Genomic DNA, 13,145 nt, shown 5'->3' on the forward strand with positions numbered 1-13,145 from the left:
CAGTGGGTTATTCCACTGGTCCTTAGGCTGCTGAAGGGTGCTGGATCTCACTTAAATCTGAACTATAAATTTTGGTTCTGGCTTTCAAATGCTAAAAATTCAAAGATTGAAGTCTGCTTTTTGGTGTATCATTTATGTCATATTTAGTGATTAACTGTTCAAGCCTTTATATATTAGTGGCAGGATGAGTTTCTGTCTGGGAGATATTAATTTTACATAAATTGAAACGAATAGCTGCTTAATTAGAAGGCATGATGCGTTTTAAAGAACACTTTGAGGATGCAGTATGGTCGGGGCAGAAATTCTTCCCTTGTCTTCTACATTTTCCAATCTTCTCTCTTGGCACTGCTAAGCTGAAGTGTTTATTCTTTCTTTGCCTTCTCTCAGAGGAAGAGAAAAGTGAAGGTAGCATCAAATAAAAGTTGTCTTATTGTGTGTAAGGGTGGTATGTTGAGAAAAGTTATTTATTGCTATTCATTTCGCCCTGTGAGTGGCTGCTATAGATTTATAAAATCTACTGATACACTTTAAAGTAGTTATGTGCCTTAGCTTTTATATATCAATAAATTTTCCACAGCTGTGGATGCTCAGAAGCACGTCTTGTGAAATCTTTGCATTTTATTAAAAAAAAAAAAAGCCATAAAAAAAACCCCCAAAGAAACTTATCGACCTCATAGCCAAGTTCTTTTCCAAATACTTCCAGCTGCAGCTAGAGGGATGAGTCATGCTGAAAGCCGAGGAGCTTTTCTAAAAGCCTTTCACTTGGTTCACATGATTTTTATCTTTTTTTAACTTTACATTCCTGTCTGTTTTTCTTTTCTTAAAAAAAAAAACCAAAACCCAAACCAAAAACGTGAAGGCGAGTCACCCAAGGAAAATCCATATGAGGATGTGGAGCTGAAAGGCCGTCACGCGGGCCGAAAATCCCATCAGCTCTCCGAGAATTCCCTAGATTCTTTGCACAGGATGTGGACACCGCAGGACAGGAAATACACATCACCTCCCCAGGTAACAGTGTGACGGCGCCGGTCTTTCTGTGCTCAAAGCTTATTTAAAACTTTTGCAAGAAAATCAATCATGGCATAGGAGGAAGAGCAGCCATACTGAATGACAGAGGGTGTCTGGAAAAAGAGTGCGATCAAATGCATAAATCATTGCTGGAAATGCTCTCGTCAGCTGTAGCTCAGCTTCTCAGCGCTGCACTGCAGAAGCTGATGGCTCTTTGTGCTGGCTACAGCCTGATGAGTTTAAGCAGAATCCTTCTACTGGTTGTTTGTGAGCTGAACCTGGCCCTAAATTATTTATATGGCTGCACCTCTTTGTGAATTGCCTCCGTATTTGCTGCTGGGCTTTTAGTAGGAACAAGAGGGAAAAAGTCAGCTGCTTAATCTTGACCAGGTATTGTTACATGAGGCCTATCGTGACTTTGCTCATGTGTAGTAAGTAGTGTGGCATATTTATTGTAAAATGGATAAGTCCAAGTATGCCCCCCCATAAATAAATGAATAATAAAATAATCAGAAAAACCTAAGTGTCTGCATTTAACAAGGCTGTATAAGTTGTGTTTACAGTATCAAGGAAAAGACCAGGAACTCTGCAGACTTTCCATTTTGTGGTGACTTTTCCAAAGCAGTCTGTTTTTTGTGAATGCTATGAAATGCCAGGTTGCTTTGTTGTTTATGGGATCATTGTATTCATAAGGGAAAATATATATTTCATCACATACTTAATTTTGAGATTCAGAACGCCTTTTAAAGGAACTTTGTTTTGCACAGAATCAACAGAAAATTTGCAGTTGAACAAAAGGTCACAACAATTTACATTTTTGTCTTGTAAAAAGACCTAGAACAAAACTGAATACATTTTCTTTCGCTTATTTTGTGTGCATGTGAGCTTCACAATCCAAGAGATAAAAGAAGTATCACCAGGATTCTTAGTATGCATCTAGCACATCATTTATAAAACAGGAGTGTTTTCAGCAAAGCTACTGAGAAGGGAACAAGTGGGAAGTAGTAATCAGGCAGAGTAAGGAGAAAGAGAAACTGCAGCCACGAAGATAACCTTGTAGTGAGAGACATACTATGCATAACAATTATTTTTGGCTGTCTATGTGTTAACAGAAATTGTGTAGCATCTAGAGGATCCAACAGGGTGTACCATTAGGGTAGAAATCATATAGGTCCATAGTAAGATACTGTCTGCTGTTCGCTGTTTTATACAAGGTGACCAAAGATTATACAGATTCAAATGACTTCTGTAAAGTTGCTCAGTAAATAAGTACTCTCTGGCATCTTTGTAACAGGGCTATCTTTATTCTGGTAGCTTCTTTTTGAAATGCTGCCCGGACTTTCCTGCCAGGAGTCAGTCCTGCCATAATTGCGCTGTCATTGTGGTGATATATAAAGCGAAGAGACACTAAGAGCAGGTCAGCTGTGGGCCTGGGTAATTCTCCAACGACCCGAAATAGAAAAGTCTCAATTTCCTGAAGAATGGCAGCTTTGGCAATTATTTATCACTCAGTTTTTCCAGCATAGCAACGTAGCTGGATTAGCAACATGACTTTTCAGTCATGGATGATGATAAACAAGATGAAAGAGATCACAAGGTCAGCAGGCTTTCAACAATCATCTCCAAAAAGAAATCCTTTCATTAAAGTATAGACTGCTGCAGATTTTCCTGGCATACTAACCTGTGGTAAGCAGAGACCTCAGAAACACTGGCTTGTGGGCATTTTGAATCCCACTGTGTCTTCTCTTTTCCCATTCGTTACTTTCAGTTTTTGAAGTCATCAGATACAAAAAGAATGTTTTATTGATGACATTGTATTTGTGATGCAAAATCCACATCTACAGAAACACCTATGCTTAATCCCAGATAGTATGGCACTGTAATACATAAGCCCTCCAAGTAGAACAAATGGGACATTTATTACTGCAGGTTTATAGCTCGTAATACTGCTAATAGAATATTAGCAAATGCCAATTGACAGCTGTTTGACATAATAGTACTTTGTTCTAAACATGCTGGTTAAGCTTCTTACACTGTTTGTGTTTGGGAAGAGGCCGGCCTTGCCAGCCTGCCAATTAACCTTCCTGAGAGCTGGGCAGAGCTGCTGGAAAGGCTGCTCCAAAACAGCCCCAGTTTTTTAAAGATAGCTGTTACTTGGTGCTTAATCCTGTCAGTGAGATTTTCCCTTCCCCCTGCAATGATAACAGTTTTGTGTTTTAAAGGGAACTCTTTGGGAATGCAGGACAAAGCTGTAACCACGCCTTTGCACATTGGCAGATCTTAAAACATCTTAACACCATGGAAATACAGCAAGCTTGATTTTCTATTTTCTTTCTCTTGGATAAAATAGCAACTTCAGTGTAATTGCTCTTGATTGTCACTACTGCAAGTGAAAGAGACAGATCAGGCCCATGGGGTCAGTGTTCTGATGTCAGCCAAGCCTTTAAGTTAGGTTTGAAACCTCATAGAGTTGATGTGATGTGGGTGCATGGAAATGCACCAAAGCCAAAAGTACCATTGTTTTCTTTGAACTTTAAAGTCAACGTTAAAGTCTTAGATATTGACCCCGTCTCTTCATTTTGACCTTAAACCCTCTCTTCGCACATATCCCGCAGAGCAGTGGCTCACCTGGCATTGATGTCCTTGTGTAGCCACCACTCACTCACAAAGAGCTGCTTCTGCACTGTTGCTGAGGAGGGGAAGAGCTCAAGCTGTTCTTGTTCCTGCAGCTACCTTCGAAGCCCAGCAGCCAGTCTCTGCGCATCGGGAACTGGTCAGAAAGGAAGAGCCACCGCTTACCACGGCTGCCCAAGCGGCACAGTCACGATGACATGCTGCTGCTGGCTCAGCTTGGCATTCCCTCCTCCCCTTCCAGCCTCAATGAGGACAGCCTGAGTACCACAAGCGAGCTGCTGTCTACACGGCGGGCCAGGAGGATCCCAAAGGTACTGGTGATCACAAAGGTGATCAGGCTTATGCTGAGGATAGGTCACCTGTCTGCAAGAGCTTGCAAATTTCTGTCGGCCTTTAGCCATCACTGAAAGCTCTTTTTGTATACTAAAGGAAAATTGAGATCAAAACAGAAACAGTAACTCTCAGGAGTGAAGACATACTCCTTTTTCACATACAGCTGTACTGTATGTTCCCTAGAAGTGGGTAACTCTGCCCTGGTCCAAGAGTAGCAAACATCTGACTGATGGCCATCTTGGCACAGAGTTGATTTTAACCCACTTCTGTTTTCCACACTTTTCTTTAAGCTCTGTGGGCCAGAGCATTGTTGTGTACCTAACTTTATGACTTTGAATGGGTGATGGCCTAGCAATTATTATTTATAACATGCAGCAGCATCTGAAGTGGTTTTTTTCCCCATCATTTGTTTACTGGTCTCAGGAAAATAACTATTATTGGCCTAATATGTTTCCCTTCATTTACTCACAACCTACCCCATCCTGATAACCCTGTTGTCTTGATGGATTTGAAGTAAAAATTAATTTTCCATTTTTCAAGGAGTTTTCCGATTCAAAATGGGATGTGAAAAAACCCCAAGCCACCAAACAACAACAAAAAAACCCCAACAAACCTTTTCTAGTACAGTAGCAGGAGAGAGGGGGAGAACTGCCAATATATTTATTTTTGGCTTGTGAACAAAGTTGATTTTTACTGTATATTCAGCTCTTTCCTGTTCTTATTAGAGACTGTATTTTAAAGTACATGGCTGTAAATACTGTGAGTAGAGTGAGATTTTATGTTCCTGTCAATTAGTCTGAAATTCTGTCTAAGCAGGAAACAAACAAAAAGGAGGAAATTAATCCTATGTCCTTAATATTTACTATATTTTTATTTTCTTGGAATATACTATTTTACTGCACAAATGAGCATACATCTGTGAAGGAAGTTACAGAGTAACTTACAGAGTAGCTTACTACTTGGTTTTGAGTAAAACTTGGAAAGTTTGGCTGTTAGTTTTGTATGTACCCAACTTTTTTTTTTTATTTATTTAAGGGACAGACATTCTCCTTATATGAAAATATCTTTTGAGCATATGAATGTTCATAGTTTTATCATAAATCTTGTGATAATTTCTGTTTTTGACCACTCTAGCTCCTAAAATCACATATTACTGGAGAATCTCGGGCTTTTATTGAGAAAAAGTTAGTTATTAGAGGGAAAAACTCTAACCTGAGAAAGTTCTGTTCTGTACAATCCCCAGTGATGCTTTGTGAAGCAGTATCTAAATTCTTTAAACATCTGGGCTTTCCTCACCACAATGCAGGTATTTTACCCCTGGTGAAGTAGCTCAAGCAGACAAAGTACCAAGCAGCACAGCGAGGGGAGTGGAAAATCCCAGCAAGGCCCCTCACTCCTGGTTCCTGGTGCCTTGTTTAGTGCTTATGTGCAGGAGTTTCTGGGCCGGCGCACGCACTGGAGCCGGGCAGGATTTCATCCTGCTGACTCCGCCGTGGTGCTGTGCAGATTCCCAGTGGGCAGAGCCAGGTGCATGGCCGCAAGCAGACAAGTTCCAGCTGACCCTTGCTGGTGGGTTGCACATGGCTCAGTCAGCGTGTAGAGGCAAAATCCCTAATCCTGCTTCAAGCAGGAGAACAAGCAAGGATTTCAACACGTCAAACTGTCTGTTCTGGGCCAGACCCTGTTCCTCTGTTGGAGGGGTTGCATGAGTTTTTGTTCCAGTCTGTGCTCTGTTACTGACTTTCTACTCTGTCTACGGCGAATTAGTTTCTCTCACTGAGTTTATTTCTCCCTGCAAGCTGAGGTAAAACAGCTTTTGCAAATTGTATTATAGTTCTATGAGTAATGCTGCTATGGAATGAAATATACTGTTCCTGATCATAAAAACATTATGAAGATTAATTACTACATATTTATGACTCTCCAGAAGTTATAGTATTCTGTTTAATTACGAATTCTTATTAATCCCAACCTCTTGTTGAAGGCACTAAACACAAGTTATCTCATTAATATTTTCCATCATCTCAGATTTTTTTGGCTAGACAGTTATTATCTGCATTAACCCTTCTGAGGGAAGTCATAAAGATGATTACCAGGAGTTAAAATTCTGGCTAGTGCTGGTTAAAGCCTAGTACTAGTACTAAAGTACTAGTAGCTAACTTCAAAATACTTTTGTAGATAAGGATAAGATTGGAGACAGTAGATACAGTACCTCTGAAGTAAGGGAAGTACAGCACGAGTTGGAAAGGGCAGAGAGAAGTCCATATGGGCCAGATGCTCAGTTGATATGATATAGCTTCAAAGCAGCTGGTTCACCCTGTACCTGAAAAGGCTTTAAAAAGTTAGGGCCATCTCCTTCTGTGCTTATTTGAACACACCAAAATCTCACTTCAGAGAGGTGCTAACACACATGTTACTCCTGTATTCAAAATAAGAATGTGATCTTAGGGTCCATGAGAGTTTGGCAAAGTTGGATATGCCTAATGGATCACTGTTACTTAGACAGTGCAAGTGAAGAGAGAAACAATAGCATAGAGAGAGAGGAATGAGGTGGTAGAGGATAACAGCTGTCTTTGAATCCTCAGGCTCATTGTACTTTTATTACAAATGTCTATGTGATTTTTGAAAATGGGATTTAGGTTTCTGAGTTATTTAATTGTTTTTTAAAATATACCCATAGGTAAAGGAGTGAGATTCAAAATAACTGATTCAAACAAATGGGATTCAAAATAAGAGAGATAAGAAATGCACTTTGAAATAGTAAAGGCTTTGGGGGGTTCAGCTGGCCTATCATCTGTGGTCAAATTCTTTGTTTGGATGGATTAATTAAAAGTCTCCTGGTAGAAAAGTATTTGGTCTTACTGGTTCCTTATTTTCTTATTTTGCAGCTTGTCCAAAGAATCAATTCCATCTACAGTGCAAAAAGAGGAAAAAAACGATTGAAGAAACTTTCTATGTCCAATATTGAGACCGCATCCCTACGAGGTATGACACAAGCATCACAGTTCAGTGAATCCATTTGAATGTTACAGGATTAACAGATTCCCTCCTTTCCTCGACATCTACCCCAGGCTCTACTTTGTTTACAACTTTCTTCTATGAACAATGATAACTTTGTGTCTGCAAGAGGAGAAAATGGGGATGAGCTAAAAATAGCCAAGATTCTCAGCATTGTCTACCCTATTAATCCCATGATCAGCTAGACTTATCCAGCTTCTTCTTTAATTCACTTTTTTGAGTAATTTACATCTGTAAGTTTTGTCCAAAGTTCACAGTTTTGACCTTGTAATTCATTCATGCTTTTTCCTGGCATGTGAATATAACTCATGCTGCTCTTCAAACTGCTTCTGCAAAAGCAGGGGCCAAAAAGAAATTCAGGCCATGTTTGTAGTAGGAGTACAACAGATCTTTAATGCGAGTACACCTCAGAAATGCATCTTGTCATAAGGTTACTTTTACATGTTACTCTCACTCAGTTTCGTGAGTTCTGGTGATTGAAAATGTTGCCCAGACAGACAAAGTTCATAAGGCTTACTTGGACTTCTCAAATGCTGCATAACTTTAAAAAAAAAAAAAAAGTCTGAAAAAGAAGTAGGGGGGTTAAAATCCATTTTCCAAATGGCACATTCACCACTGTAGCTTAGCATAGGTGGGGGTCCAGTGCAATCAATTGCTTTAATGGAGAATGAATTTTGCACTTTCATCAAAACAAAGCTCTTATTCTTAAGCAAAATTGAAACTTAATCCAGGGAAAACACGATCTAAAGGGGTCATTCAAACTGTTTATTTCAAGATGTTTTAAAACGGAGGAGAGAGCATGCGTGGATCACAAGGCTCAGTGTGAGATACGATTTTTCCCAGTTTCACCACAGTAAACCAAGTTTATGTTTGCTTTGGTTTTGCATTAACTGATCCCTCTGTCTCCTGCAGATGAGAACAGCGAGAGTGAGAGTGACTCAGATGACAGGTTTAAAGGTAAGGGATCAGCCTTCAATAACTGCAAGTCAGCCACCGTCACAGACCTTATCAACATACATTCTCTTGCTACTGTACATTGTTCCTGTCCATGTCCTATATTTTCCTTCCTGAACTATGCTAACTCCATTGCTGCAGAGCTCACAAAGTTTCCAACACAGGAGCGTGAATGTGGAAAGCAAGGACAAAATGAGCTGTGAGGATCTAACAAGGATTTGGCAACTGTGTCATATAATGAAGAACAGGACCTTTGATAGTTTTGCTTTGTCAGCCACTTCACAGATGCTGATGTTTTCCAGACTGACTACTGGGTGCAAACTTAGAGGGATGAGATTGGATAAATATCCTCTCTTCTTATTCGTATACTGCATTAAGTGTCTACAGCTAGCTGCTGTTGGAGGCAAGATTCTGGGTCTGATCCAGCGTAGTGTTTCTCATACTCTTTTATAGGTCTGCAGTCTCCAAATTGTAGAAATTCCTTTATCAGTGCACAGCACCTGCACAAACTCTGCTTGAGCCAGGCCAGTAAATTAGTCCCTCATTTTCAAGAGTCCTGGTACACAGAGAGAACTATAAAAAAGTTGAAGGCAGCAACAACAGATTTTATTACTAAAAACCTATTGTGTTGTTAGTAAGTGAGGGGGAAAAAACCAAAGAGTGCAGAGCTGTGGTGATAATATAAGGGGCAAGCATTCGTGTCTGCCTACTGCAGATGTCACCTGCTTACAGTTCATGCAGGAAAACTTGCTGTAAAAAATTGTCTTAGGGAAACAGTTTTGTTCCAGATAGGTGGTGGTAAGACCACCCAAAACAGGCTGTATGCAACATTGTACAGTGATGTGTGGAAAAAGACTCATTTCTCCTTTGTAGACAGGTACCAGCCCAAAAGCACTTTCAGTTCTGTTTTTCTTCGTGTCAAAAAATATAGGACTTGCTTTTGCTCATAGCCCATGAAAGAAGACAGACAGGGCCTGGCCTCTCTCTTGTTATTGGGAGGATATTCTGATTTCACTGGAAACTAGGAAGCTTTTCCTCCCATTTTCCTCCCATTGTTGTGGAACGGAGGATCTTCATTCTGGTAGCTCACTAATCAACTGCTCCTGTGTCACCTTATATTTACATTGATGCTCTCAGGGCATCCTGAGCCAAAGATCCGGTTGTCATGTGTAGCATGACAGGATTCACTGGGTCCCTGTCTGTTGGGGTGGGGTGGGCTCTTTGGTTTCACCTCTTGCAAATATGAAGCACTGGCTGGCAGTGTGGGGCTATCTCAAGGCAGGACAAGGCAGGTTATTTCTTGGGATTCAGCTTCCCTAGTTGTGCAGTCACACCAAGATCTAAGTGCTTTATCAAAATAATTTTTAATTTGTGTGTTGTTGAACCAGTTGTATGATGGCTGGTCATCAAGGGGTTTCCCTTTCTTTCTGTCAATTAATTACTGCTGTGATCAAGTGCTTGTGACATCTTACTTCCCTACCACAAGGGACAGTCTGCCTTTTGCAAACTGTGGGCAGTGTGATATAGTAATATATCAGTAATATATACTAATGTAGCCTTAAGGGATTGACATGTGCTGCTGATAATTCATTTGCCATTGCACAGAGATGCTGGTGTGAAGAGATGGGGAAGAGCATGCAGGAAGCTGGTTTTACTTAGCTATTTTCACTTACTGGTCTACCAGAACCGGTGATGGTGTTACTGACTAGTCTGCCATAGATGTCTAGCGACAAGTCACTGGATCAAGGCATATGTTTGAATCAGGACTGGACGTGACCATGAATCTAAGATTGACCATGAATCTAAGAATCATAACCTCAATCAAATTGGCACAAGCAAAGCAATCCCACAGGAGTCAGTTTGCTTCCCTTCCCTTCCCCTCCCCCCCACCAAGTCAGACGTGAGATGTGTCACCCTGGAGGCCCTAGTGCATTTGCACACCCACTTAAGGGCTTATAATCTAGTCTTATGTGCGAAGAAAAAGCAGACCTTTGGCAGGGTAACACTTATGAACTGCAAATTATTTCAGTGACTTAGTGTTGCATCACTTCAGTACTTGGAGAGAGTTTTGATTTATGGGTGCAATTAGTGAGGGAGACTACAGTATGAGGGTTTGCTTTTGAAAGGAGAACATGCTTGGAATAATATGCTGGCAAACTGAAAGTCCTTTGTGAATGGCTGTGGCTTACACATACACATTACAGTCCCAGGTAACGATCTGTCTTTTTTTTTTTCTTTTTTTTTTTTAAATGCTAGCTCATACCCAACGTCTAGTACACATCCAGTCAATGCTGAAGAGGGCTCCAAGTTATCGAACCCTGGAACTGGAGCTGATTGAATGGCAGGAACGGGAGTTATTTGAGTATTTTGTGGTAGTGTCACTGAAAAAGAAGCCCTCTAAAAACACTTACCTCCCAGAAGTGACATATCAGTTTCCCAAGGTAAAAGAAAAATTCTTACGTACAGTTCATTCTAAGATCAATAAAGTGAATACGTGGGAAAATTAATAGAAATCTATTTTTTTAATGGTGTTAATCATTCAGCTTTCATAATTTTTCCAAAGTGATCTGTTACAAAGCGAAGGACATAGAGAAGGTGACTGAAAGCTTTTCCTGTTTACAAATTTATCTTTTCCAGTGCTGGAGAGTTTGGCCTGATGATAGGTCCTTTAAGGACTGTGTTTAAATTCAGTTTCTAAATATTTCACTTCTAACTAATTTTGGCTATATTAGGATTTGTTCCAAAACTCACTGAAGTCAATGGAAAGCCTTTTGCTGATCTATGGCATTTCTCTTGTGCTCTCGCAGCAGAAAGGAATTTGAGTTAGGACTGTGTTTTAAGTGGCCATTGTGCAACAAGGGAGTTTCGGGCAATTTAAAAAAATAACAAAACAAAAAACAAAAAACCCCAGCAGTGATTATTTCTATTGTACTAGCATCTATAAGCCTGTCCTGGGGTCACGCCTCACTCTGCGAAGCACAAATAAAGAACAAGCTGTTGGGCCCTTGCTCTTCAGAGCTCATTAGTAATCCCCCCTCCTAAGAGGTGCTGTGAAGCTGGCACTAAGAGTAACTGACTGAACCTCAATTTTCTCCCCCGCAGCTAGAAAGACCAACCAAGCAAATGCGTGAAGCAGAGGAGCGTCTCAAGGCTATCCCTCAGTTCTGCTTTCCTGATGCCAAGGACTGGCTCCCTGTCTCCGAATACAACAGGTAAACCCTCCAGTGCTCCTCTGCTGCACAGTGGTGATGGAGTGCATCTGGAGCAGCCACAGGCTTGCCGATGCCCAATTAAGGAAGCAGCAATTTGAGTCTTGGCCACTTCAGGCTCAAGCAGCTGTATTTAATTATTTTTTTTTTAAACTTTGTATTATTTTTCTTCGCTATTCTGCCTGGCTCACAGGCCTCTATGGCTGAGGGGAAGAGGTCTGAAGGTTCCTTTCAGTGCTAAACCCAAAAGCATACATAGAAGTATTTAAAATAAATCTTAAAAAGGACAGGGCCCTGCCCACCACCTTCCCTCATTTACCCCAGAATGCTTGTCTAACATTGCAGGACACCTCTTCATTTGGCTCAAAGCAATGCCGTTCTGAGAACTTTTTTGGAGCCGAGCTTTATGGTAGCAGAGGAGCCCTATCTTCCTTCCCTTGGAGATGAATGACTACAGGAGAAGGGCAAGGGAAGGGAGAGCCAGGCTTGCATTTTCTTTTTCATTCAAAAGAAACCTCAAAAAATCTATCTTTTTTTTTTCCCTGCATTGATGTGTCAGAACCTGTTGATCTGAAGGTTTAGAAGTAGTAGAATAGGCCAAAAGGATAGAATCAGAATGGTTTGGGTTGGAAGGGACCTTTAAAGGTCATCTAGTCCAACCCCCCTGCAGTGAGCAGGGACATCTTCAACTAGAGCAGGTTGCTCAGAGCCCCGTCCAGCCTGACCTTGAATGTTTCCAGGCATGGGGCCTCTACAGCCTCTCTGGGCAACCTGTTCCAGTGTTTCACCACCCTCCTCGTAAAACATTTCTTCCTTGTATCTAGTCTGAATCTACCCTCTTTCACTTTCAAACCATTGCCCCCTGTCCTATCGCTACAGGCCCTACTAAAAAGTCTTCCCCCGTCTTTCTTATAAGCCCCCTTTAGGTATTGAAAGGCCGCAGTAAGGTCTCCCCGCAGCCTTCTCTCCTCCAGGCTCAACAACCCCAACTCTCTCAGCCTGTCCTCACAGGGGAGGTGTTCCATCCCTCTGAGCATTTTTGTGGCCCTCCCTCTGGACCCGCTCCAACAGGTCCATGTCTTTGCTGTACTGAGGGCTCCAGAGCTGGAGGCAGCACTCCAGGTGGGGTCTCACCAGAGCTGGGTAGAGGGGCAGAATCACCCCCCTTGACCTGCTGGCCGCGCTTCTTTTGATGCAGCCCAGGATACAGTTGGCTTTCTGGGCTGCGAGCCCATATTGCCGGCTCACGTCTGGCTTTTCTCAATCCCTTCTTCCGCCAGCCTGTCTTGATACCAGGGCTTGCCCCGACCCAGGTGCAGGACCTTGCACTTGGCCTTGTTGAACCTCACGAGGTTCGCATGGGTCCACTTCTCGAGCTTGTGCAGGTCCCTGTGAATGGCATCCCGTCCCTCAGGCGTGTCAGCCGCACCACTCAGGTTGGAGTCATCTGCAAGCTTGCTGAGGGTGCGCTCGATCCCAGTGTCTATGTCGTTGATGAAGACATTAAACAGTGCTGCTCCCAGTACGGACCCCTGAGGGACACCACTCGTCACTGATCTCCATCCGGACACTGAGCCGTTGAGCACTACCCTCTGGATGCCACCATCCAGCCAATTCCTCATCCACCGAACATCAATCCATATCTCTCCCATTAGAGAGAGGGGTGTTGTAGGGGACCGTGCCAAAGGCATTACAGAAGTCCAGATCGATGACATCCGTAGCTCTTCCCTTGTCCGCTGATGCAGTCAGTCCACCATAGAAGGCCACTAGGGTGGTCAGGCAAGGCTTGCCCTTGGTGAAGCCATGCTGGCTGTCTCAAATCACTTCCCTGTCCTCCATGTGCCATAGCTCCTAGGAGGCTCTGTTCCATGGTCTTCCCAGGCACAGAGGTGAGGCTGACAGGTGTCTTTCACTGGACCATGTTGCTCAAAGGCCCAGCCAACCTGACCTTGAACACATCCAGGGATGGGGCATCCACACCTTCTCTGG

The 13,145-nt window shown here is 42.2% G+C and overlaps 1 protein-coding gene across 6 annotated transcripts in view; it reads left to right on the top strand.

Annotated features, from left to right (window-relative positions):
* DENND2B (DENN domain containing 2B) overlaps positions 1-13,145 on the top strand; it is a 192,897-nt gene that overhangs the window by 133,070 nt on the left and 46,682 nt on the right. For 5 of the 6 annotated variants that reach the window (XR_012775859.1, XM_075502180.1, XM_075502184.1 and 2 more), the window contains 6 exons: positions 860-1,008; positions 3,738-3,953; positions 6,864-6,960; positions 7,906-7,950; positions 10,204-10,388; positions 11,050-11,159. Coding sequence is in view for 5 of the 6 variants with exons in the window: in XM_075502180.1 (XP_075358295.1) it covers positions 860-1,008; positions 3,738-3,953; positions 6,864-6,960; positions 7,906-7,950; positions 10,204-10,388; positions 11,050-11,159 (802 nt within the window). In the remaining variant the exon portion in view is untranslated. The remainder of the gene's footprint in view (positions 1-859; positions 1,009-3,737; positions 3,954-6,863; positions 6,961-7,905; positions 7,951-10,203; positions 10,389-11,049; positions 11,160-13,145) is intronic. The other variant, XM_075502183.1, reaches the window with a different exon arrangement.

Source organism: Mycteria americana, chromosome 5 (genome assembly GCF_035582795.1).
Source record: "Mycteria americana isolate JAX WOST 10 ecotype Jacksonville Zoo and Gardens chromosome 5, USCA_MyAme_1.0, whole genome shotgun sequence".
Classification (NCBI taxonomy): domain Eukaryota; kingdom Metazoa; phylum Chordata; class Aves; order Ciconiiformes; family Ciconiidae; genus Mycteria; species Mycteria americana.